Source organism: Maniola hyperantus, chromosome 3 (genome assembly GCF_902806685.2).
Source record: "Maniola hyperantus chromosome 3, iAphHyp1.2, whole genome shotgun sequence".
NCBI classification, from domain to species: domain Eukaryota; kingdom Metazoa; phylum Arthropoda; class Insecta; order Lepidoptera; family Nymphalidae; genus Maniola; species Maniola hyperantus.
In genome coordinates this window covers 14,536,535-14,560,207 of record NC_048538.1, presented here as the reverse complement: position 1 = coordinate 14,560,207, position 23,673 = coordinate 14,536,535, and the positions used below count along the sequence as shown (strand labels likewise).

The following is a 23,673-nucleotide window of genomic DNA, read 5'->3' as shown; positions in this document are numbered from 1 at the left end:
TACAAAATTAGGAAGATAAAGTTAGAGTGAGAGTTTAGAGTGGAGTTCACGTATAAATAGAAAGCGTATCGTGGGGCGGCCTCGCAGACACAATGGCGATATAACAAGGGTGATGGCAAGCGACTGGCTGAGGAAGGGAGAGTATGGTGACTACGGAAGATCAATGTTTACCAAACGTCCACAGGCTAGTAATATAATATTATGATAGGTAGTACAGCGACGAGACTTTCTGTCGCACGACATATCGCTAACGTGTCCTTTCACTTACCGAATGTGATTTTAATATACGCACGCTCGCAGTGCCTGTCGTGTCGTCTAGCGAAACGCATCACTCAGTTACCGCGTTCTCCCGTACCTACTAGTCGTTCGTAAAAGCCTACCGCGCGTGCTTTGAAACTTCATAAACTACTTAAAACAGTGCTAACATGAATGTGATATTAGTTTAGTTATTTGACTAATTAAACTGATAAGTTAAGTTTTTAAGGATCAAAATGACCGCCGGTTCCGAAGAACACGAACCGCTGATTTCTTCGTCTGTGGATAACCAGCGTGTGACCTATAGTAATTCTCCTCACGTATGTATCTAGATAATCATCATCATCATTATTAACTGATAGACGTCCACAGCTGGACATAGGTATCTTGTCGGGACTTCCATATAAGCAGTAATATAGAAAAGCCCTAATAGTACCTTAGGTATACGTGGTAGGTGGTAAGAAGATAGATATGGCCTGAAATTTGTCTCGTAGGTAGGTATAGTACGTGACAGGTTGAGATGACAATCGGGGAGGAAACGCCCCGCACACCCGCACAGCCTCCGCGCTAACGAAGCGGTGCGGGTGACGTGCGGGTGTCCCCCCGCCTCATACCCCGATTGCCATCTCGACCTGTGGCGGATGATGCACTTGATTTCATCCGCGTGGATTAAGATTTTAGAAAATCGCGTGGGATTTAGGTATTTGATTTTTGGGATCAAAAGTAGCATATGTCTGGAATGCAAGCTTCCGCTGTAGGTACTTACCAATTTTTTCAAAATCCGTTTAGCGGATGGGCTGTGAAATGATAACAGACAGACATACCTACTTTCGCATTAATAATATTTAAAATATGAATTTAATTATTATCAAAGTTTTTATACCCGTGGTAGGATACAAAACGATCTCAAAAATTCTACAGACTACTAGACCTGAGTACCTACTTAATAGTATGAAAACCGGTCGAAATATTTGTCTCACTCAGACAGTTTATTAATTTTATTCAGACTTTTTTTACTTCTACTAAAATTTTAAATTACCCATCTATAAATAGGTAATTAATTACAGCGACCTCCCTGGCGCAGTAGTAAGCGCTGTTGTCTAATTAGTGGGAGGTCCCGGGTTTGATTCCTGGCAGGGGTACCTATGGAATTTTATAATTTCTAAATTTCTGGTCTGTTCTGGTGGGAGGCTTCGGCCGTGGCTAATTATTAGTTGATGACCACAATTTTTTTTGTGATGTAACCCTAAATTCACGGTTTTCAGATTTTTCCTTTCATGTCTGCTATAAAACCTGCCTACCTGCCAAATTTCATGATTCTAAGTCAAAGGGAAGTACCCTGTAGGTTTCTTGACCGACCGACAGACAGACAGACAACAAAGTGAGGTACGGAACCCTAAAAGTAGTAGAAATTAATTTAGTGTGGTGGTGTGGTGTTCATTTGATATAAATAGGAAGTACCTAGTACTTACCTACTTAAACAATTGTAGAGCTTCCCCTCTCTATTTTGAAATATAATCTAACTTGGAATCAACCACAATACAACTTTTGCGCCTTTACCTATACAAATAAAATATATAAAAAGGCATAAATTAAATACTACGTTCAATTCAAATGCGAAAGTGTGTCTGTCTGCTAACTTTTCACGACCTATCCGTTTAACCAAGTTTAACGAAATTTGGTACAGAGATCGCTTACATACCTACATCCTGGAGCCATAGACTAATTTTTATGAAAATTAAAGAGTTCTCGTGGGATTTTTAAAGGCGCATCCGTTTAAAAGATTTGACGAAATTTGGTAGGCACAGAGATACCTAGTTAATTTGCATCACGGAAACAAACATAGCCTGTTTTTGATACCAGAAAATCAAAGAGTTCCCCCGGGATCGGACGAAATTGCGAGTCTCATCTAGGCATCATCATCATCGTCATCAACCCATCACGCACCGGCTCACTACTGAGAACGGGTCTCGTCTCAGAATGAGGAGGGTTTGCCACGCTTCCCAGTGTGGATTGGCAGACTTCACATAGCTTTGAGAACATCATGGAGAACTCTCAGGCATGCAATTTCCTCACAATGTTTTTCTTCACCGTGAAAGTATTTGATTGCTTAACACGTAGATAAATCCAAAAAGTTAGAAGTGCGAGCCTGGGATCGAACCCCCGACCGCCCGAATGCCGAACGTCCTAAGTACTAGGCTATCGACACTCTAGTATAATAGAATAATATTAGGTACTATTCTTCTTTTGCATCTATAATACCTAACTAATAAGTATAAGCAGGCTTATAAGTACTTATCCATACTTATATTATAAATGCGAAAGTGTGTCTGTCTATCTGTCTGTCTGCTAGCTTTTCGCGGCTTAACCGTTCAACCGATTTTGGCGAAATTTGGTACAGAGGTAGCTTGTAACCCGGGGAAGGACATAGGCTACTTTTTATCCCGGAAAATTTAAGAGTTCCCACAGGATTTTTAAAAACCTAAATCCACGCGTACGAAGTCGCGGGCATCATCTAGTTAGTTATAAAGCTGTCATGTTGAAGAGGTAATAGCTACCTAGATATTCTGACTATGATTAAAATGATTTACTATATTTGCATAATACCTACTTACTTTGCATTGCTTACTTAATAAAGATGGTTGGCAGATAGACTGGTAAATATATAAATGTAAATTACACCTTTTCTAGAGGCACTATATCTACAGTGCGTGGCAGAAAATAGTGTAAGTACATCGACCTTTAGAAGGAGTTAGCGGAGATAGAGCATTGTCTCTGTCGTTGAGGCCGACAAAACGTCATAAAGGTTATATCGGTATGAGTGACAGAGACAACGCTCTACAAAGCCAAAATGTCGTTCTAAAGGCCGATGTATAATATTTTCTGCCGCGTACTCCTACCAACTTGTCGGTCGAAACTTCGATACAATTTGTTCAGAAACTTTATTCATTCTTAAAGTTAATTCTACGCATTTAGCGAATCGAGTGTGAAACTCAGTTTTATATGTATATTATTTAACCAATCTCAAAAAAAAAAAAATTAAATCTTGGTTTCGAGGTTAGGAGGTACGGAGGATATAAATATGAATATTATAATACACAGAATACTTAGGTATAAAAGATAAACATAAATAGACCCAAAACTACTATTAGGTATACCTATTCTGTGCCAAAAGTTACACCAAATTTTACGTCACCGTGGGAATCTTTATTTCTTTATTATTATTTACAATTTCCATATCCTACAAAAGCTGTGATGTTGTAGGTCTCCTATTGAGGGGGCCTGGGGTTTTATCCCGGACCCGCCCTCTAACTTTACTTTTTGGAATATTTGCGTTTTAGGCAATTGAATATCATTCGATTTCACGGTGAAGGTCACGAATCATCGTGAGGAAACCCGGTGCCTGAGAGTTTTCCATAATGCTATCAAAGGTGTCTGAAATCTGCCAATTGGGCTGCACTTGGCCAACACGGTGGACTATGGACTAAACCCTTCTCATTCTGAGAGGAGACTTGTCCTTAGTACTGAGCCGGCGATGGTTGAGATAATATTACTGATGGGTTTCTTATATTCCTTTCTTCGTAATAGAGACGGTTGCGGACCTCTGATACGGATTTATAATTGTATCTACAATGTACCAAGGGGGGAGAGTTAGCATAGGGACAAAGAGGAGAGATAAAAATAATTTGAGGGAGTCAAAAAGGGAGCCGAGAAAACGCCAAGAGCAAGTACCGAACGGACGCCCTCTCGCGATTCGGCCCATATTTAACCGAGAGGTTGATGGGGCCATGGGTGCTGCCCCGGCGAACTTCGTACCGCCTAACAGTCGTTTTTTTTTCAGGATTTTTTTAAAAATTTTCTTTCCGTAAGAACCATCCTCGTACTTCAAGGAATATTATAAAAAAGAATTAGCGTAATCGGTTCAGCTGTTCTCGAGATTTGCGATCAGCAACACATTTAGCGATTCATTTTTAGGGTTCCGTACCTCAAAAGGAAAAACGGAACCCTTATAGGATCACTTTGTTGTCTGTCTGTCTGTCTGTCTGTCGGTCTGTCAAGAAACCTACAGGGTACTTCCCGTGGACCTAGAATCATGAAATTTGGCAGGTAGGTCTTATAACAGACCTTTGGGAAAAAATCTGAAAACTGTGAATTTAGGGTTAGATCACACAAAAAAAATTAAATTGTGGTCATGAACTAATAATTAGCATTTTCAATTTTTGAAGTAAGATAACTATATCAAGTGGGATGTCATATGAAAGGGATTTACCTGTGCATTCTAAAACAGATTTTTATTTATTTTTTATAATAGTTTTTAAATTATCGTGCAAAATGTCGAAAAATACGACTGTAGTACGGAACCCTCAGTGTGCGAGCCTGACTCGCACTTGGCCGGTTTTTTATATATAGAAACAAAAGATGTGGAAGCGCCTTAATGCCACTAACCTATCTATCGTAATTTTACCCAAAAGGAAAACTATTGTCGGTTAGACGGTGCCGGTCTATGGCTTCATAACTTCACAGTAATCCGATTTTCATGCGTTTTAGGTTTCTTTAGCCTGGATCGGAACCGGAAACTTTGTCTATTTCGTTTAATTTAACCACTAGCTACCCGCCCGGCTTCGCACGGGTGCAATGTGTATTACTAATAATATTATGGACTATGGTGTCAGTGTGGTGATCACTACCCATATTATAAATGCGGAACTGTGTTTGTTTGTTGGTTTGAGCTTCAATCACGTCGCAACGGAGCAACGGATTGACGTGATTTTTGGCATGGGTAATAGGTAAAGACCTGGAGAGTGACATAGGCTACTTTTTATCCCGGAAAATCAAATAATTCTCACGGGATATTAAAAAACCTAAATCCACGTGGATGAAGCTGCGGGCATCAGCTAGTTTGTTGCTAGTGTGTTGTTAGACAGACATACTTTTGCATTTATAATATTAGTATGGATGGATTATAAAAGTTCCATCTTGAATAAATGCCGTGAAGCGAAGCCAAATATTTGATTTCCATCAAGTCAAAGGCCCACGACTACGTAAAAAACTTCAAACTAGTTCTGGTTAATGATCTCGTCATACAAGTTTAGATACAAAGTCCTCTCTATTCTTTAATGTGCTATGCAATAAAATTATTGGCATTTTTGTTGTAAAAATCGCACTCAACGACCGAGTTTTTTTGCTCAGTTCTTACTTAATTCTTATGTTACTTTTGGACTAGCTTATGCCCGCGACTTCGTCCGTGTGGCCTACACCAACCCCTTATTTTACCCTCTTAGGGGTTGAATTTTCAAAAATCCTTTCTTAGCGGATGTCTACGTTATAATAGCTATACCTGCATGCCAAACAGCCCGATCCATCCAGTAGTTTGAGTTGTACGTTGATAGATCAGTCAGTCAGTCAGTCAGTCAGCTTCTCCTGTTATATATTTAGACTGGCTTATGCCCGCGACTTCGTCCGTGTGGCCTACACCAACCCCTTATTTTACCCTCTTAGGAGTTGAATTTTCAAAAATCCTCTCTTAGTGGATGTCTGCGTCATAATAGCTACCTGCATGCCAAACAGCCCGATCCATCCAGTAGTTTGAGCTGTACGTTGATAGATCAGTTAGTCAGTCAGCTTCTCCTGCTATTATATTAAGATATCGATAAAATCTAGGGATCTAGTTCTATATTCAGGCTGGTAATCCTCTGTATCGCTTTGGCGTCGGTACGTAGGTACTACTTACTACTTGGTTTTAAGGGATCATGACCCCCCAAAATAAGAAATATGACGCTGAAGGAGAAAGAGAGCTTAATAGTTGGAACCTTTTATAAATAAGTTTAAGTATAACGTGAAGTGAACCGGCCGGCGCCAGCAACGGATAACCTTGTAACGGAATGATAACCACAAGGTAAGGTAACGACGTTTCTCGTTACCTTACCTTGTTCGTTGATCGTTAATCGTCGCCACCACACTGGTGGTAGGCGCCGCGCCGGACGCTCGCTGTGGTAAGACAATGTACAAACTAGGTACAGATCGAGGAGCAAGAGCAAGCAAAGGCGAATAAGCCTGGCCGATGGATAACGAATTCTCACTCGCCTTCGCTGTTGTGGAATTGGGTATTTGACTCCAATTTTTTTATTACTTTATTAAGTATAAACTAGGATAAAAATAATGACGTAAACTGAAAAAACGAATTAAATCGATCAAATCGATCGAACAAAAAGTTATAAGCATTTAAATATTTCTGATTAGACAGACATAGCGATATAGCATTTTGACGTCACACCTTACTAATGCCATAGTAGCTTCGTGCGGTTTCATACAAATTTGCGTTATGCGAGAAAGGGATAGAAGACCCTCCCACTCCAAAATTAGAATGACTCTAACTTTGTAAATCTTTGTTGGATTTTAATATTTTTTTCAGTGTAGGTACGTCATTATTTTTATCCTAGTTTATTATAAAGTCAAATTTATATTTATATTTATCAAATTCAAAATTAGGAAAATACCCAATTAGCGAAGGCAAATCGGAAGCGCAGACCGAGAAGGTTTTGTGATAGAGTTGTTACAAAGTAGATTTTTTGGTCTATTGGTGCGTATGGATAGGATATCAAAATACTATTCAAAAACTTACTCTCTCCATTTTTATACTGAAAAGTCGTATATTCTTCCTCTTCTATTTCTTCCCTATAACCGTAGGTGGAAACTTCATAATATAGAAGTTCTATATAATGAAGTTTATATCTACAGTCATATAGAACTAGGATTCTATAACAGCGAAGGCGAATGAGCGTTCGGCGTTCGTTCGGTTCGTATTCCACGCCCACAATCGTTTGCCTTCGCTGCTCGATCTGTACGTGTCATAATGTATTTAAATTATACCTACATGGTATAAATCTGACTTTCACAAAGCGTAGAAGCGTTTCTGGTTTCGCTTGACATATTATATTAATTACCCACCTATTCTACGCGTCTGATAATACCTATTATAATCATCATTGCTTATAATGACGCCCAGTAGATAGGTAAATAGGTACAAGTAAAAAAATTTGGGCTTCTGATAAAATATGGTTTATAGGTATAGCACCGGGTGGATAGGTGCACAGTCAATCTAATCCGCGATCAGCGATCAAACGGCAAACCCCATAAAGATCAATAATGGCGATTCAGATTCAGATTCAGATTGTGATCATTGATTTTGACCACAGATCAAATTGTCCGTATACCTACTTCGCGCCTCGGATACGTTTTTACAATCAGTTTTGCCAGCAACTGCAGCAGCATGATTCATGTTTGGTGCCCGAATAGGAATACAAAGTCGTGATCTTCTTCTTCTTCTTCTTGATCCGTTTCCGTGATTTACGATCAAATCCACTACAATCAGATCAAAATCAAAATACCGGGCGCGTTGGAGAAAATATATCTGGACTAGCTTATGCCCGCGACTTTGTCCGCGTGGACTACACAAATTTCAAACCCCTGTTTTACCCCTTTAGGGGTTAAATTTTCCAAAATCCTTAGCGAATAGCGGATGTCTACGTAATATACCTGCATTCCAAATTTCAGCCCTATCAAAAATTTCAAAATTTAAATAATTTATTCAAAATAGGTAATAATTAATCTATTTGATTATCGGTTGTTGGATTTGTAAGATATAGTGGTGATAATTATTACGCGAACTTAAAACTAAAGCTACGAGGGTTCCAAACGCGCTCGTCTGAGAGCCCACAACAAACTCAGTCCAGTAGTTTGAGCTGTGCGTTTGTAGATCAGTCAGTCAGCTTTTCCTTTTACATATTATATATATATAGGTCCCTGCTTAATTGCTTATCCACACTAGGCCAGCGTGGCAGACCCTAACCCCTCTCATTCTGAGAGGAGACTTGTGTTCAGTGGTGTACCGGCGATGAGTTGATCATGACGATGATGATGACGCTGTTCTATCACGTTGTCACATTGTTATTGACTGGTCTATGATCCGGACCAATTCAATTAATCGGTTCCAATTCGGCGCAATCGTTTATTTCCTGTGCTAAGACGTATCTACGGATAGATCCTTTATGGTTCGCCGAATTTTTACGCGACAGAGAAACAATTTAAGTACCTAATTTTTTAATAAGGTAAGCTTAGCGGACTCCTTGGAAGTTCTAAGTAGGTAGCTACTTCGATGATTTTGTTTTAAGCGCCAGCTGATGTTGAAGTCAAGTTCTGCGACCTGTCTATAATAAACTCGTTTTAGAAACAAAAACATACTTAATAAGTGGGTAGTTAATAGTGAATTTTCAATGGACATAGAGTCGTGGGAATTTAATACGTCGAGGTAGGGATACTACATTTTTTAAATTCCATGCCACTTCAAAATACGTAGGTTAATTAAATTACGTGAGTTTAGTGATTTAAGTAATCTGGAATTAATTAATTTCTATATCTTGCTATTTACATTATGATTTATTCGTTTTAAGTTAACGAATTAGAAGTGGAAACCAGCCCAGAGAGAAGAAAACCTGAGCAAAACTTAATTTCTGATGGGTGCATCTGGCTTGTTTTAGGGCAGTACACACAGCGGTAGCCCCCGCACGAGTGGAGAAGAAATAACCCTAGCAATCCCACCTTCACGAGGCTATGGGGCTATCGGAGGCGTGGAGAAGGTCACATACACCTGGGCGGATGTTAACGCGTTCGCTACAGAAGACAGATCCAGAAATAGAAAGTTCTGGCACTTTTGGAGGAGCTCCTCAGATCGCATGTTCCAGCAGAGGAAGCAGTTGCTTAAAAATGGTAGGTATAAGCATAAGTCTGACTATTTTTAGGGTTCCGTGCCTCAAAAGGAAAAACGGAACCCTTATAGGATCACTTTGTTGGCTGTCTGTCTGTCGGTCTGTCAAGAAACCTACAGGGTACTTCCCGTTGACCTAGAATCAGTAAATTTGGCAGGTAGGTAGGTCTTATAGCAGACATTAGGGGAACAATCTGAAAACCGTGAATTTGTGGTTACATCACACAAAAAATACTAAATTGTGGTCATGAACTAAAAATTTGTATTTCCCATTTCGAAGTAAGATAACTATATCAAGTGGGATATCATATGAAAGGGCTTCGTCTGTGCATTTCAAAACAGATTTTTATTTATTTTTATGCATCATAGTTTTTGAATTATCGTGTAAAATGTCGAAAAAATACGAATGTAGTACGGAACTCTCATTGTGCGAGCCTGACTCGCACTTGGCCGGTTTTTTTTAATAGAATAAGTCTGTTTTACAAAATCGACTAATTAGGCATCACCTCCTAGACCTTACTAGATTGGAGGTTTAGATTGAATCCATATCGGGTCTTAAAATTAATTATTTTAATTAGAATCCCTTAGCATGAAGGGATGAATAATATTTATGCTAATGACCGAGCCATACCTGATGTGGGTATGGAAAAAGTTTTGGAATATCATGAAGGCATCCTGTTACCTGCCTGTAGTGCCTCAGTGATATAAGCGACTTTTTATTCCGAGAAATCAAAAAGTTCCTATGGGATTTTTAAAAACCTTAAATCCAAGTGGAATTCATAAAGTTATTTTATAAAATATCGTCAGTTTGGTTCAATTTTTGATAAAGACTGATAATTTAGGTTATAGGAAGGAACTGCTCAACGGATAAAAGCTGTAAATCATTCCCAATGAGTGCAATAGTTTAATGCATCAATCGTCAACTTTTTAATAATTAGTAATGTAACATTGTAACATTTTGACGACCTCCCTGGCGCAGTGGTAAGCGCTGTGGTCTTATTAGTGGGAGGTCCCGGGTTCGATTCCTGGCAGGGATTTGGAATTTTATAATTTCTAAAATTTCTGGTCTGGTCTGGTGGGAGACCTCGGCCGTGGCTAGTTACCACCCTACCGGCAAAGCCGTGCCACCAAGTGATTTAGCGTTCCGGTACGATGCCGTGTAGAAACCAAAGGTGTATGGGTTTAATAAAAACTGCCATACTCCTTCCAGGTTAGCCCGCTCCCACCTTAGACTGCATCGTCACTTACCATCAGGTGAGATTGCAGTCAAGGGCTAACATGTTTCTAAATAAATAAATAAATATATATATCGGTTAATTTTTAGGGTTCCGTACCTCAAAAGAAAAAAGGAACCCTTAGAGGATAACTTTTTTAGATTCTTTTTATGGGACCTCAAAAGGAACCGTATAGAAAAATTTACTACTTACTCCTTTTAGTAAATGGAGCAGCGTATCCTGGAGAGCTCCTGGCCATAATGGGGTCATCTGGCGCTGGGAAGACCACCCTCCTGAACACGCTGACCTTCAGGACGCCCAGCGGAGTGATGTCCTGTGGTACCAGAGCGTTGAACGGTCAGCCTGCCACTCCTGAGATGATGGCGGCGCTGTCAGCATACGTACAGCAACAGGACCTGTTTATTGGTACCCTTACAGTCCGGGAGCATTTAGTATTTCAGGTAAAATCAACTGAAATCTTTTTTTTTATTTTTAGGATTCCGTAACTCAAAAGGAAAAAGGAACTTCGTAGTCTGTCTGTCTGTCGTGTCTGTCAAGAAAACCTATCCCATTGACCTAGAATCATGAAAGGTAGGTAGGTCTTATAGCGCAAGTAAAGGAATTAATCCAAATATCGTGGATTTGTGGTTACATTACACAAAAAAAAAATGTGTTAATGAACACATAATTATTATTTTCAATTTTCAAAGTAAGATAACTATATACTAAGTGGGGTATCATATATTCATATAAAAACGCTTTACCTGTGTATTCTATATAGATTTTTTTTATGCATACCTAATAGTTTTTGATTTGCAAAATGACTAAAAATATACCTACCCGAGTAAGGAGCTCTCGGTGCGTGATTCTGACTCGCACTTGGGTGGCTTATAATAATAATAATAAATACAATTTATTTGCACAACCACAAGAAGAATTACATTGAAGAATAAAAAACACAGACAGAAGGAAGAGGCTTATTGTTTTATGTTCATGTTAAAAAAATACATTGCTTTCTAAAATGGAATTGGGTTTATCAGGAAAGATTTTTTAAATTCCTAAGTACTTAATGGATATAACATTTTACAATTTTGTTATAGGCTTTAGTGCGTATGGATCGGCACATCCCGTACGCTCAGCGAATGCGGCGAGTCCAGGAAGTCATTTCTGAAGTGAGTTATATTATATTATTACTTATTTATTATTCTTACCATGCCCAAAAGGCTTGACAATTTCACTCAGCCAATATTGGTGCACCAATAGCCAAGATTCCACTAGGTATATTCCCTATATTTTATTTTATTAATAGTTTCTACGTATAAAAGCTTAAAATTAAAAACCAACTAAGCATAAGTTTTTATTTCACCTATTTTAAGCTATTTCTCATGCTACCGGATACGACTGGTTGCACATAGTTGTAAAACTTCAGTAATAGGCTAATTACAATTATTCCTAACTAGATATTTAATTAGGTAAACGATTAATTGCTTATAATATTCGTTGTACGGTCGTATGTAAATTATATTATTAAACATGTCAGTCATGTCTAGGTTTCGTAAATCTATTCTATAAATAAGCTCGTAACCTTACAGTGGACGTGTTTCTTAATTAAATATTAGCTACTTACATTCCAATCTTAGGCTTAGGGCTAGTTCAGACTATTGGAATCCATGCGAGTGTAAACCGTGCAGCTCCTCATAAGCTTTTCATCCATACTTAATATTATAAATGCGAAAGTGTGTTTGTCTGTCTGTCTGCCTGTCTGCTAGCTTTCACGCTCCATCTGTTTAACTGATTTTGATGAAATTTGACACAGAGATAGCTTGCATACCGGAGATGGTCATAGGCTACTTTTAACCTCGGAAAATCAAAGAGTTAAAAAACCTAATTCCACGCAGACGATTTCGCGAGCATCATCTAGTACTTAATGATTTAAAGAGAAAATATTTATTTATTTGTTTGTAATGGATAAACTTTGAAACTACTAAACCAATTTTAATAATTCTGTCACAATTAGAAAGCTACTTTATCAAGAAGTAACATAGGCTCTAAATTAAATAATATGACCACCGCGCCGATGAAGTCGAGGGCAAAAGCTAGTTGTTTAGATTTTTTCGCCTGGATTGTTATTCCGTGCGATGACTACAGGTGCCTACCTTTATTCATCCACCGGAAAATAGTTACTACGTAGTTATCTATTCTATGGCTACGCTATCGTTAGGCAGCGGAGCTACGACGGAAGCGTGGATAGCAATACGTTCTTTTACTTTTCAACGTTTGAGTAGAGAGCGGAAACCGCGGCGGACGAGGCGCGGCTGCATAGATTATCTACTATATACGCGGCTGTCATGAGCGAATCATGACATTGCAAACCTGTTTGAATTATCAACAGGTTTCACAAAGGTGGGACGGGCTACTTTTCTTGCTTCGGCAAATATTCATTGATAATGTAAACACTGAGATGTTAATGTCGGGTATTTTGGAAAAGCCCGCATTGTGGAAGGTTATTAAGGTCTTACAATAGTGATAAAGAAGTTGTCAAGAAGATGGGGCTGTATACCATGTCTGTCTGTGGTACATTTTACCGCAGTTAGCATGTCACGTTTGTAGTTTGCATGCACGCGTTTTTCGCATGTATGAATTGACCTTTAAACTTATTCACTTTCGCAATGTTTTTCAGTTAACTGAAAATCTATTCTGCCATTAATAATAAAGCAAGCAGCAAGCATAAATAAGTTATATTATAATAATAATATAAATCTATATAATCACAACTTAAATACAAAATCACTAAAATTTTTATTAGCAAGCATAGATTAGCAAGAAACAAAAATAATGCCTGTGGTATTTGATAATGTGCCTACCTGTACCTACCGACTCACTTGAGGCTTAAAATAAATCATAGAGCCTAATCTAATTTATGCGTGGGCGGGGCGACATAATTACACATAATGTCGATTCGCATATAGTTTACTTAGTGATAACGTGAAAAAATCGTCAAGGACCTTGCCTGATCTCTGTTAAAAGTACACAACAACACTATTCTGTCCCACACATTTTGTTTCTCAGAACATAATTAAGTAAGGTCTGGCGGTCCTGGGATCTAGCTCTTAGAATATTACAAGCTACAGTAACTACCGTTATTTACTAATATAATATTATGTATTATTATTAAAGTTACTACATATTTTAAAGTAGACGTATATCTACCTATTTTATAGTATAAGACCCGCAGATTGCTATTGCACTGGAACCATGTCTCGTTACCATCGAAATGACGCCATTTTGACGTCATTTGACGTATATTTAAGTAAAAATATACCATCAGCTCGAAATTTCCGTCTAGTGCTGTCGTCAATAAAATGGTGGCCACGCGCATTAGCGATTTGTGGGACCTATAGGTACAAACATTTACTTACTGGGGTTAAAACATTTACTTTAATTTGACCAACTTCTGCTGTCCCGATTTATTCTTTCGATACAATGAAATGATCCTTACATGAAACTGAGTCCATCGGCATTTAAAAAAAAATAGTCAGTTTCATTGATTTTTATCGACAACTCACGCTTGACCAAAACATTGATGATGCCAAAATTGTTTCCTAAGACAGCTTTCCTGTATCTTCTATGGTTTTGGATTTCCCCATACTGTCCCCAGTTAAAAAATATATTAAAGAATAATATTAAAAGAGAAAAAAATATTTTTTTTAATGTTCCACTTAAATATCAGTCTGTAACTGTATAGACCATCGATGGTATAGACTATAGAGTTTATGATAGACTTTTGAAAGACACAGAATTCAAAATAACTTAATAGAAATAGTGTCTGATGTACCGGGACAGTGCAGTGTGTCGCGAATTTTTATCATCATCTTATCTTAGCAATTTATACTAATACTATAAATAGGCTTGTGAGGTTTGATGTAGCAGATAATCTGCACAACTACTCATCCGATTTCAAAAAATCTTTCACTGTTACACTATAGGTACCTACATTTTCTCCGAGTGCATTATTAACTTCGACACATTTACTAATGTAAACACTCTTGTGAGTTGTGTGTCAGTGTCATTTGCCTTAGTAAATTTTTGTTGTCAATTTATTACGTGAGTAATACTTAAAGGTGTAGAGTAATACTTTGTACGTTCGTGTGTAAGTATATACCTATAATTCGAAAGCACAATATGTCTCTGGCATGCAACGTAAACACCATAGCGTGTAACCAAATAAGTTACAACTGAAGTTTTTTTACAATAACGCGCTTTGATGTTTCACTATACATCTGCGCGGCGAAGCTCACTTGTCTTTACCACTTCTATTTTGAATTAAAATTCTGTGGAGACAGGATTAAAGGCCTGTAACCGGAGCAGCAAGACGGTATAATCCGATTGTGTGGCAAACACAGTCGCAAATAGAGCAGACTAGCCGCAATGAAATAGAGCAGACTAGCCGCAATGAAATAGAGCATGCTAGCCAGACGCATTATGTTGATTTATGTCTATCTAGGTATATTACGTGTCTGTGTACCTGACCCTGAACCACGACTTGACCGAACACTAGTGTTTTAGTGATATTTGAGCTCATATCTTTTTCTTCTAAATATATAAAAAGAAAAGGTGACTGACTGACTGATCAACGCACAGCTGAAACTACTGGACGGATCGGGCTGAAATTTGGCATGCAGATAGCTATTAATAATTATTATATAGACATCCGCTAAGAAAGGATATTTGAAAATTCAACACTTAAGGGGGTAAATTAGGAGTTTGAAATTTGTGTAATCCACGCGAACGAAGTCGCGAGCATTTACTTGTATGAAATATAGGAACATATTTTACTATATGACTTGACAAAGTAGTTGCTTTGAAACTGCTTTGATAAAACTAAAATCTAGGAAACCTTGCAGTTGTGGCAATTTAAGACTTATTTTAAATAGATGTCTAATCTATCTAAAAGCTTCCCGGTACCTTATCGGTATAAGTTAGGTACATGTCTCAAAAGTGGGAATTTGAATTGCAAAAAAAAAATACCGTGGAATACGTAATAATCAGTCACAATATTAGATAGTACCTACCTTTGTAGAGATGTAGCTATCTATCTTGAGTTAGTTTTTTATGTTTGTATATGCACAGAAAATAACACGGGTGTATCAAAGATAAGATAACTAACTACCTCCAACGTCCTACCTAGTCTATTTCCCTTTAGTTGACATATTTTATACCTATTTAATGTAAAAAAGATGCTCTTTCCGGGAACAGACAATAGAACCGAAGTACAAATTAAAAAGCACGTTCTGCGAGAAGTTCATCAGGCATTCTATTCCAGCTGAACAAAAAAAAATGAAAATCAACACGTAGTGTCTGAATAATAGTCACCGCGAGCTCATTTGACATTCATTTTTAATCCATTGAAGGTTTTCTACGAATTTTTTTCTGATATCAGTCCAGTGAAGTAGCAATGTAAAACTAACCAAATAAGACAGACAGAACAAACAAAATAATGAGCTCGGTGGCTATCATTCAGTATTAGACACTGAATTAGCGAACCACCCCGCAGATATATCATTTTTCGTAGCGATATGTGAAACAATTGATTTCTAGCTGGCCCTATCAAAATGCCAAAACACAGTGATCGGGATCCCGGGTCGGTTGAAGGGCATATCTGGAGGAGAGATGAAGAGGCTATCCTTCGCGAGCGAGGTCCTCACAGACCCTCCGCTCATGTTCTGCGACGAACCTACCTCTGGCTTGGACTCGTTCATGGCACAGAATGTTATCCAGGTGAGTGACCACTCATTTTATACCCTCATCAAATTTTTCAGGATTTTTTATTCCATTACAAATTAGCCCTTGACTGCGATCTCACCTGGTGGTAAGTGATGATGCTGTGTTAGATAGTAGACTGACATACCCCTTCCAGGTTGACCCGCTTCCATCTTAGACTGCATCGCCACCTACCATCAGGTGAGGTTGCAGTCAAGGGCTAACTTGTATCTGAATAAAATAAATAAATAAAAATAACCAATATGTTCTGATACAAATACTTTCATTCCACCAGGTACTTAGTGGATTAGCTAAAAAAGGCAAAACCGTGGTATGCACGATACACCAGCCCTCATCCGAGCTTTACGCCATGTTTGACAAGCTGCTAATCATGGCGGATGGCCGAGTCGCCTTCCTGGGCTCACCTGACCAGGCTACGGAGTTCTTTAAAGAGTAAGTTCTTAAAGATTTAAATTTTGTACGTCATCAATTATCACAAGAAAGTGAGCCGAAAGAGGATTAAAAAACCCCTGACTAAGTAGTTAAAAAACAGATATGAACTCTTGATAGATCTTTTTCTGAAATAAGTCTAGGTTTCTTTCTGATGTCTCCGAATCTGCTATGAAAATAGTAGGTACGTTAATTCAGTAGCATCGAAGAAACGAACGACTAGAAAGAAAAAAGATTTGATTCTTCGGCAAATATTCTTAAGACAGCAGAAGTTGATAAATTACTATGTTTCCTTAGACTTGGGGCAGCATGTCCTGCGAATTATAACCCAGCAGACCACTACATTCAACTCCTGGCCGGCATACCAGGTCGGGAAGAAACCACTCGACATACTATCGATACCGTCTGCACTGCTTTCGCCAAATCAGAACTAGGATGCAAAATAGCTGCTGAAGCTGAAAATGCCATGTATCATGAGGTGAGTTGTTTGGTATATGTAGTTCAAATCTTTAAAAAAATATTTAACAACTTTCTATTTCCACGAAGTTAATAGGAGGATACATAGACTCTGTCACACTCGACTCTATGCATGTTTTACTTGCACATAACTCGATAATCCTCAGGAATTGGATCGTACAATGATCATCGAAAACCGGGTGGTTACTGGTAATTAATTTACGCCGTGCTTATAGAATCTAAATATACAAAAGGTGACTGATTGACTGATCTATCAACGCACAGGTTAAACTACTGGACGGATCGGGCTGAAATTTGGCATGCAGATAGCTTTTATGACGTAGGCATCCGCTAAGAAAGGATTTTGAAAATTCAACCCCTAAAGGGGTGAAATAGGGGTTTGAAATTTGTGTAGTCCACGCGGACATAGTTGCGAGCATTGTTGGATAAATGCAGGCAGAACTTACGAAAGTTCATGATATACAAGCAACCACAAAATTAATTCTTCATAATTTTTTTTATTAATCATAATAAAACTGTAAAATGGAAAATGTTTTGGTGGATTTTAGCGAATTAAGCTTGTGGTTTCTTGTTGAGTTTTTTTCATTGGATGAAAAAGATGCATAGCATGATCTCTATGTATCGTGTAGCTTAATACCTAAATTATCATTTGAAGGTATAATTTCATTGCAGCGTAAAATTTCCTCCGGTTGGGCCGACTCTGCCTGGTCTAACGCGGTTGCGATGCGGTCTCGTCGTTCCCCATACAAGGCCTCCTGGTGGGCACAGTTCCGAGCAGTGCTGTGGAGATCATGGCTTTCTGTTACGAAAGAACCTATGCTTATCAAAGTCCGCTTTTTACAAACGATTGTAAGTATATTTTTTAAACTCACTTTTTCTATTGCCGTGTCGTTTGTGCTTGATTTTCTTGTTTTGTTTTTTTCTCTAATTCTATTTATTTAATTAGAATACTTCTTTGTCTCTGACGATTAATTACACTAGCCATTGTACATCGACCTTTCGAACGAGATTTCAGCTACGTAGAGTGTTGTCTCTGTCACTCATACCTATGTGACGTTTTGTGGGTCTCAACGACAGAGACAACGCTCTACGAAATTGGCCGATGTATAATATTTCCTGCCGGCTACTATATTATCTTTAACGTTTGTGTAATTTTTTTATGTTATTGTTATTTGTTAGATTATGTACCTGATTTTAAACACTATGTTTTGTTAAAATCTATATGTGAATTCAATTTCTTATTTCAGATGGTATCAATTCTTATCGGCGTAATTTACTTTGGGCAACATTTGGATCAAGACGGCGTAATGAACATCAACGGGGCCATCTTCATGTTCCTTACCAACATGACGTTCCAGAATATATTTGCTGTTATTAATGTAAGTTCTAAGTTTTTCAGATCTAATGTCTTTCTTATGATAAAGTTTAATTCAAACTAGCTATCCTTCCACTGGCTGAAGGGTGGATACGATACTAAACTAGTCGTGACTGAAGTTAACAGCATGATGTTTGAAGTTTACAAAGATTTATTTATTTATTTTACATCTAATTGGAACGGCAGTGCCACTTATACTAACTACATGATAATTATAAATTTCAATGCAAACACAAGAAGACACAAAATACGGAACGATAAACAATTAAATGATTTTGAATGTAAGCTGAGAACATTGAATGACCTGTTCATGTAATACTCTCCGCGTACTTCAGTAACTGCCTAATAAAATAAAATAAATAAAAATAAAAATCTTTTTTATTCAAATAAACTTTTACAAGTACTTTCAAATAGTCGGATGCATCTACCACTGGTTCGGAATGCCTTTCCTAACGAGAAGAACCAGCAAGAAACTCGGCGGTTGCTCTTTATAATCAAAGTTATACACCCGTCATTAAATATATCGTTCTAAAGATATCGTTTAATTTAAACTTAACTTTCTAACATACAAAATTCAGGTCTCTTAAGATACCTGCTCGCTCGCTGCGTCTTGAATCGCCATATATTAATTTAATAGCAGTATGTTTTTATCAGGTATTCTGCTCAGAGCTGCCAATATTCATCCGTGAGCACCATTCAGGGATGTACCGCGCAGACGTGTACTTCCTCTCGAAGACGCTAGCCGAGGCGCCGGTGTTTGCAACCATACCACTTGTCTTCACCACAATAGCCTATTACATGATAGGCCTCAACCCCGCTCCGGAGAGATTCTTGATTGCTTCGGGCTTGGCTGCTCTTATCACCAACGTTGCGACTTCGTTTGGTAAGTTTATCTTAAGTTATCCTTTTCTTTTAAGAAGAAAACCAAGAAGTCATCAATATCATGATCAGCTTCAACTCAAGTGCCGAGAAATTTTTATTGCTTTGGTTTGAATGCGCTCATTACCAACGTTGACAAGGTTCTTTAAGAATCCTAGTTATTTTAAAAGTTATCTTCGCCTTTGTCTACTTGGTTCCAAGTACCATTGCCTTTTACATGATAGGCCTGATATCCTGCACTAGAAATATTTATATGCTCGTAAAATATTATGTAAATACTTAGGTACGTCATAACTCATAACTACACAAATCTAGAGCTATCTTGAGAAACACTGCTTTGTCAAAAAATGTATCGGAAATTATTTTATAATTAACTAGCTGATGCCCGCGACTTCGTCCGCGTGAAATTAGGTTTTTGAAAATCCCTTGGGAACTCTTTGATTTTCCGGGATAAAAAGTAGCCTATGTCACTCCGCAGGTCTTTATCTATACCCATGTAAAAAATCACGTCAATCCGTTGCACCGGTGCGACGTGAAGGACAAACCAACAAGCCAATAAACCAACAAACCATCTAACAAACACACTTTCGCATTTATAATAAGGGTACTGATATATTGCTAAGTAATTGATTGACAATTTACGGATAGTCTGATTAGTCACTGTCAAAACGATCGTGTCAGTTGTCAGTCTCATTTATATCCTACACACCATTAAATTGTGTCCTATCTAAATTAAATGTCTCACATCACATCCGGACGAACAGGTCAAATGGTCTAAGCTTTAAATGTGAATGGAAATCGATTTCAAAGACACGTCTACAGATTGTACCTACATCTGTATTACTCATCAAAATACGTAAAATAGAACTTAGTAATTCATTCAGTATTAATCTTCAAGTTATTGATCGTTAACCTGTCTGTTAAGCACTCGACAGCCTAGTTATTAAACCTACGTAACGATTCATAAGTCTATAACATTGATAAGTAGGCAATGTGTTATGCTCGTGCTATTAATATAATCAATTGAAGAACCAGTATTTCCATAATGTTGAGAACATTTTAGTCATAAAATATAAGCCTATTAATTACAATATCATAGCAGGTATTTTTATTACACAACAAAGTGATATTGAGCAGTAAGACGTATATTGAGTAGATACTTAATAGGTTTAAAATCCTAAACTGGCTTCAAATCTATGAAATTATGTGAATGTAGGTATAATTTTTAACTAAACCAACGTTAAGGCATCATTAAAGGCCATTAAGGTCTTCATCAGACATTCACATTGATCTTTAATACTACTTTTAAATTACAGCGTAGGTACAGTTTATATCTAAGTAGGTATCTATCCGTTAATATTGACGAAACATAATATTATTATCATACCTAGTACTTAGGTATGATAATAATAGTTTCTTTAGTTGATTAGAATAATATCTAAATATATAAAAGGGAAAGGTGACTGACTGACTGACTGACTGACTGACTGACTGACTGACTGACTGACTGATCTATCAACGCACAGCTCAAACTACTAGACGGATCGGGCAGAAGTTTGGCATGCAGATAGCTATTATGACGTAGGCGTCCGCTAAGAAAGGATTTTGGAAAATTCAACCCCTAAGGGGGGGAAATAGGGGTTTGAAATTTGTGTAGTCCACGCGGACGAAGTCGCGAGCATAAGCTAGTTCCAAAATAAGCAGTAAGAAAATATGCCGAATGTTATTCACTGACTTCAAACAATCTTGTTATTTTTAAACCTTCCATGCATATTGATGAGAAATAAAATTATACAATCTAGTAAGATCTAAATTGGCGTTCAAATATTTCGAAGGCGAAGGGCTCTGGCCTGACGTAATTTATTACGAAATTGTGACTAAATAAGGTCAATGTCATTGAGTTACAGATAGGTAATAGAGGTGCAGGCCTCATTCATCATAGGTCAAAAGCACCCCAAAGACAAATATTGGAATAAATAAATATTTTGAAATAAATCCATATCCATACGATTATATTATAGTATAAAGTATATTATTAATAAATACGGAATTATGTCTCTTTAACTACTTCCTCTTCACGGCCCATCTGTTTATCCGATTCTGATGAAATTCGTAACAGAAACAGCTTGCTTCCTGGGAACAGATATATATATATATTCCTTTGTGTGTGCATTTAAATAACCTGCAAGCCTGAGAAACCCTTATAATATTTTCAAAGGTGGGTGAAGTTTTACAATCCGTACTTAGCCAGCGGCGCGGTGTATCCTTTTTAGTCTAAGAAACGATCCGTGCTCAGTAGATGAACTTGTAATGCTGATATCTGTTTTGCTTTTGGTATAACATCATAAGAATTAGGTACGTTTTGTTAACGATATTATAAACAGACCTACAGTACCCGGCAGAAAGTAATTTACATCATCCTTTAGAATGACATTTTGGATTTGTAGAGCGTTGTCTCTGTCACGCATACCAATATGACATTTTGTCGGTTTCGACGACAGGGACAATGCTCTATAAATCTGCTATCTCTGTAAGTACTGTATACAGGTCTTCTTGTGAAGTCAGGTTGAGCGTTGTTGGCGAAATATATTAGCCTCTAGTATTCTATAGGTATGCCAACTCTCTGGTACACAGTCACACACGTGGTATCAAATGTTGCGGACCGCAGTTTGTGGCAAAGCAGTATAGTTTGTGGGTTATTCAGATATCGGTTTCAATGGAATGTCTAATGAAAATGAGCCTTGTAAACTAATATACGCACAGACTTGGGTCATAGGTACTAATCATTGATGTGTGTTGCGGATTTAGATCTGGGTCAGTTGGTAACTGTATCACTTGCAAGTTTCTTTAGGGCAAGTACACACGACCAACTTTTTTATCCGCAAAAGTTTAGTAGTTCACTTGAAATCTATGAAAAGCTTTTATAGGGCATACAAGTTTTTTTTAAATTTATAGACTAGCGCTTGGCTGCAACATACCTACTGGCAAGAGATAAGTACGCAACTAAGTCATATTTTAAACCAACAAAGTGCAATAACTTTTATGTATCCTATGTCGTTTATCATCATTCTCTTCACAAGGTGTGAAGAGAATGATGATAAGGTTGAAAAGCTGCGTTCATTAGAGTTCAAATTGAAACGCATGGCTTTGACTTTACTTTAGTCAGACGGTGTTTTAAAATAAATGAATGTTATTGGTATAAAAAAAAAGTTTTTATGACTTATACGTGCTTTAGTATGCCGATCCTATTGTGGTAGACGAATGTATTTCGATGACGATATTTTGCGTGCGTACACCCTTAGCTTAAAATAAGCCTGTATTTTACTGTACTAACTTCGAAATTAACTTAAAGAAATAATATATAATATTTAGTAAAGGTACAGTTACCTAGTACATAATTATACATATTATTATCTAGGTAGATATTTATTATTTCCAACTGTGGTGCAATCTTACGCAACTTTAATGTCAATGACAATAAACCATTTATCTTCCTACGACCATCAGCCATATATCTATCATCATTAGCGTAGCTAGGTATTTCAAGCACGCAGCTTATTCAATGGATTCAACATGCATCTATAAACTTCTTAAGTGTAATTTGGATTTATTAGTGTAGCAAAAACACCGCAGAAACATGCTTTGCATAGAAAGTACAAGTATAAACTTATTTAGTGCATAAGTTGAATTAAATAATAAGCCATCTTTCCATAAAACTTTCTACGGTGTTCTATTTTGTTACATTCAGTTAGGCATATAGCAGCTGATCTCCATAATAATTATGTATATATACGTAAAAGCGCCCTACCCTCATCATCATCAACCGATAGACGTCCACTGCTGGACATCATCTCTTGTAGAGACTTCCACACGCCACGGTCTTGCGCCGCCTGATTCCACCGGCTCCCTGCGACTCGTCTGATGTCATCCGTCCACCTAGTGGGGGGGTCTTCCAACACTGCGTCTTCCGGTGCGAGGTTGCCATTTCAGCACCTTGGGACCCCAACGTCTATCGGTTTTTCGAACTATGTACCCTGCCCATTGCCACTTCAGTTTGGTAACCCGTTGATGTCGGTTACTCTAGTTCTTCTACGGATCTCCTCATTTCTGATTTGATCACGTAGAGAAACTCCAAGCATAGTTCTCTCCATCGCCCGCTGAGTGACTCGGAGCTTTCTTATGAGGCCCATAGTTAGCGACCATATCTCGGATGGTTATGTCATCACTGGCAACATGCACTGTTCGAAGACTTTGGTCTTCAACCACTGAGGAATTTTGAACAAGAACACATCTCGAAGCTTCCCGAACGCAGCCCATCCGAGTTGGATTCGGCGGCTGACCTCTTTCTCGAAATTGGCCCTCACCTAATGATTACAAATACGTAAAGCTTTGAACTAGTAAACTTTTTTGAATAAACGTACATCGTAAATAACAAGTTTCAATTTCAATTAGAAATAAGTTTCATTTCATTAGACGAAATCCAACCTCTTCCAATCTTC

The 23,673-nt window shown here is 37.8% G+C and overlaps 1 protein-coding gene across 2 annotated transcripts in view; it reads left to right on the top strand.

Moving 5' to 3' along the window:
* The first annotated feature begins 318 nt into the window (after positions 1-318).
* w (eye pigment precursor family transporter white) overlaps positions 319-23,673 on the top strand; it is a 29,272-nt gene continuing 5,917 nt past the window's right edge. The window contains exons 1-10 of one of the 2 annotated variants that reach the window (XM_034984274.2): positions 319-575; positions 8,793-9,021; positions 10,456-10,694; positions 11,334-11,405; positions 15,832-16,011; positions 16,289-16,446; positions 16,741-16,921; positions 17,593-17,769; positions 18,168-18,299; positions 18,950-19,178. In XM_034984274.2, coding sequence (XP_034840165.1) covers positions 492-575; positions 8,793-9,021; positions 10,456-10,694; positions 11,334-11,405; positions 15,832-16,011; positions 16,289-16,446; positions 16,741-16,921; positions 17,593-17,769; positions 18,168-18,299; positions 18,950-19,178 — 1,681 coding nt within the window. In that variant the 5' untranslated portion in view covers positions 319-491. Of the gene's footprint in view, positions 576-6,236; positions 6,360-8,792; positions 9,022-10,455; positions 10,695-11,333; positions 11,406-15,831; positions 16,012-16,288; positions 16,447-16,740; positions 16,922-17,592; positions 17,770-18,167; positions 18,300-18,949; positions 19,179-23,673 lie in introns of those variants that run through there. The other variant, XM_069509419.1, reaches the window with a different exon arrangement.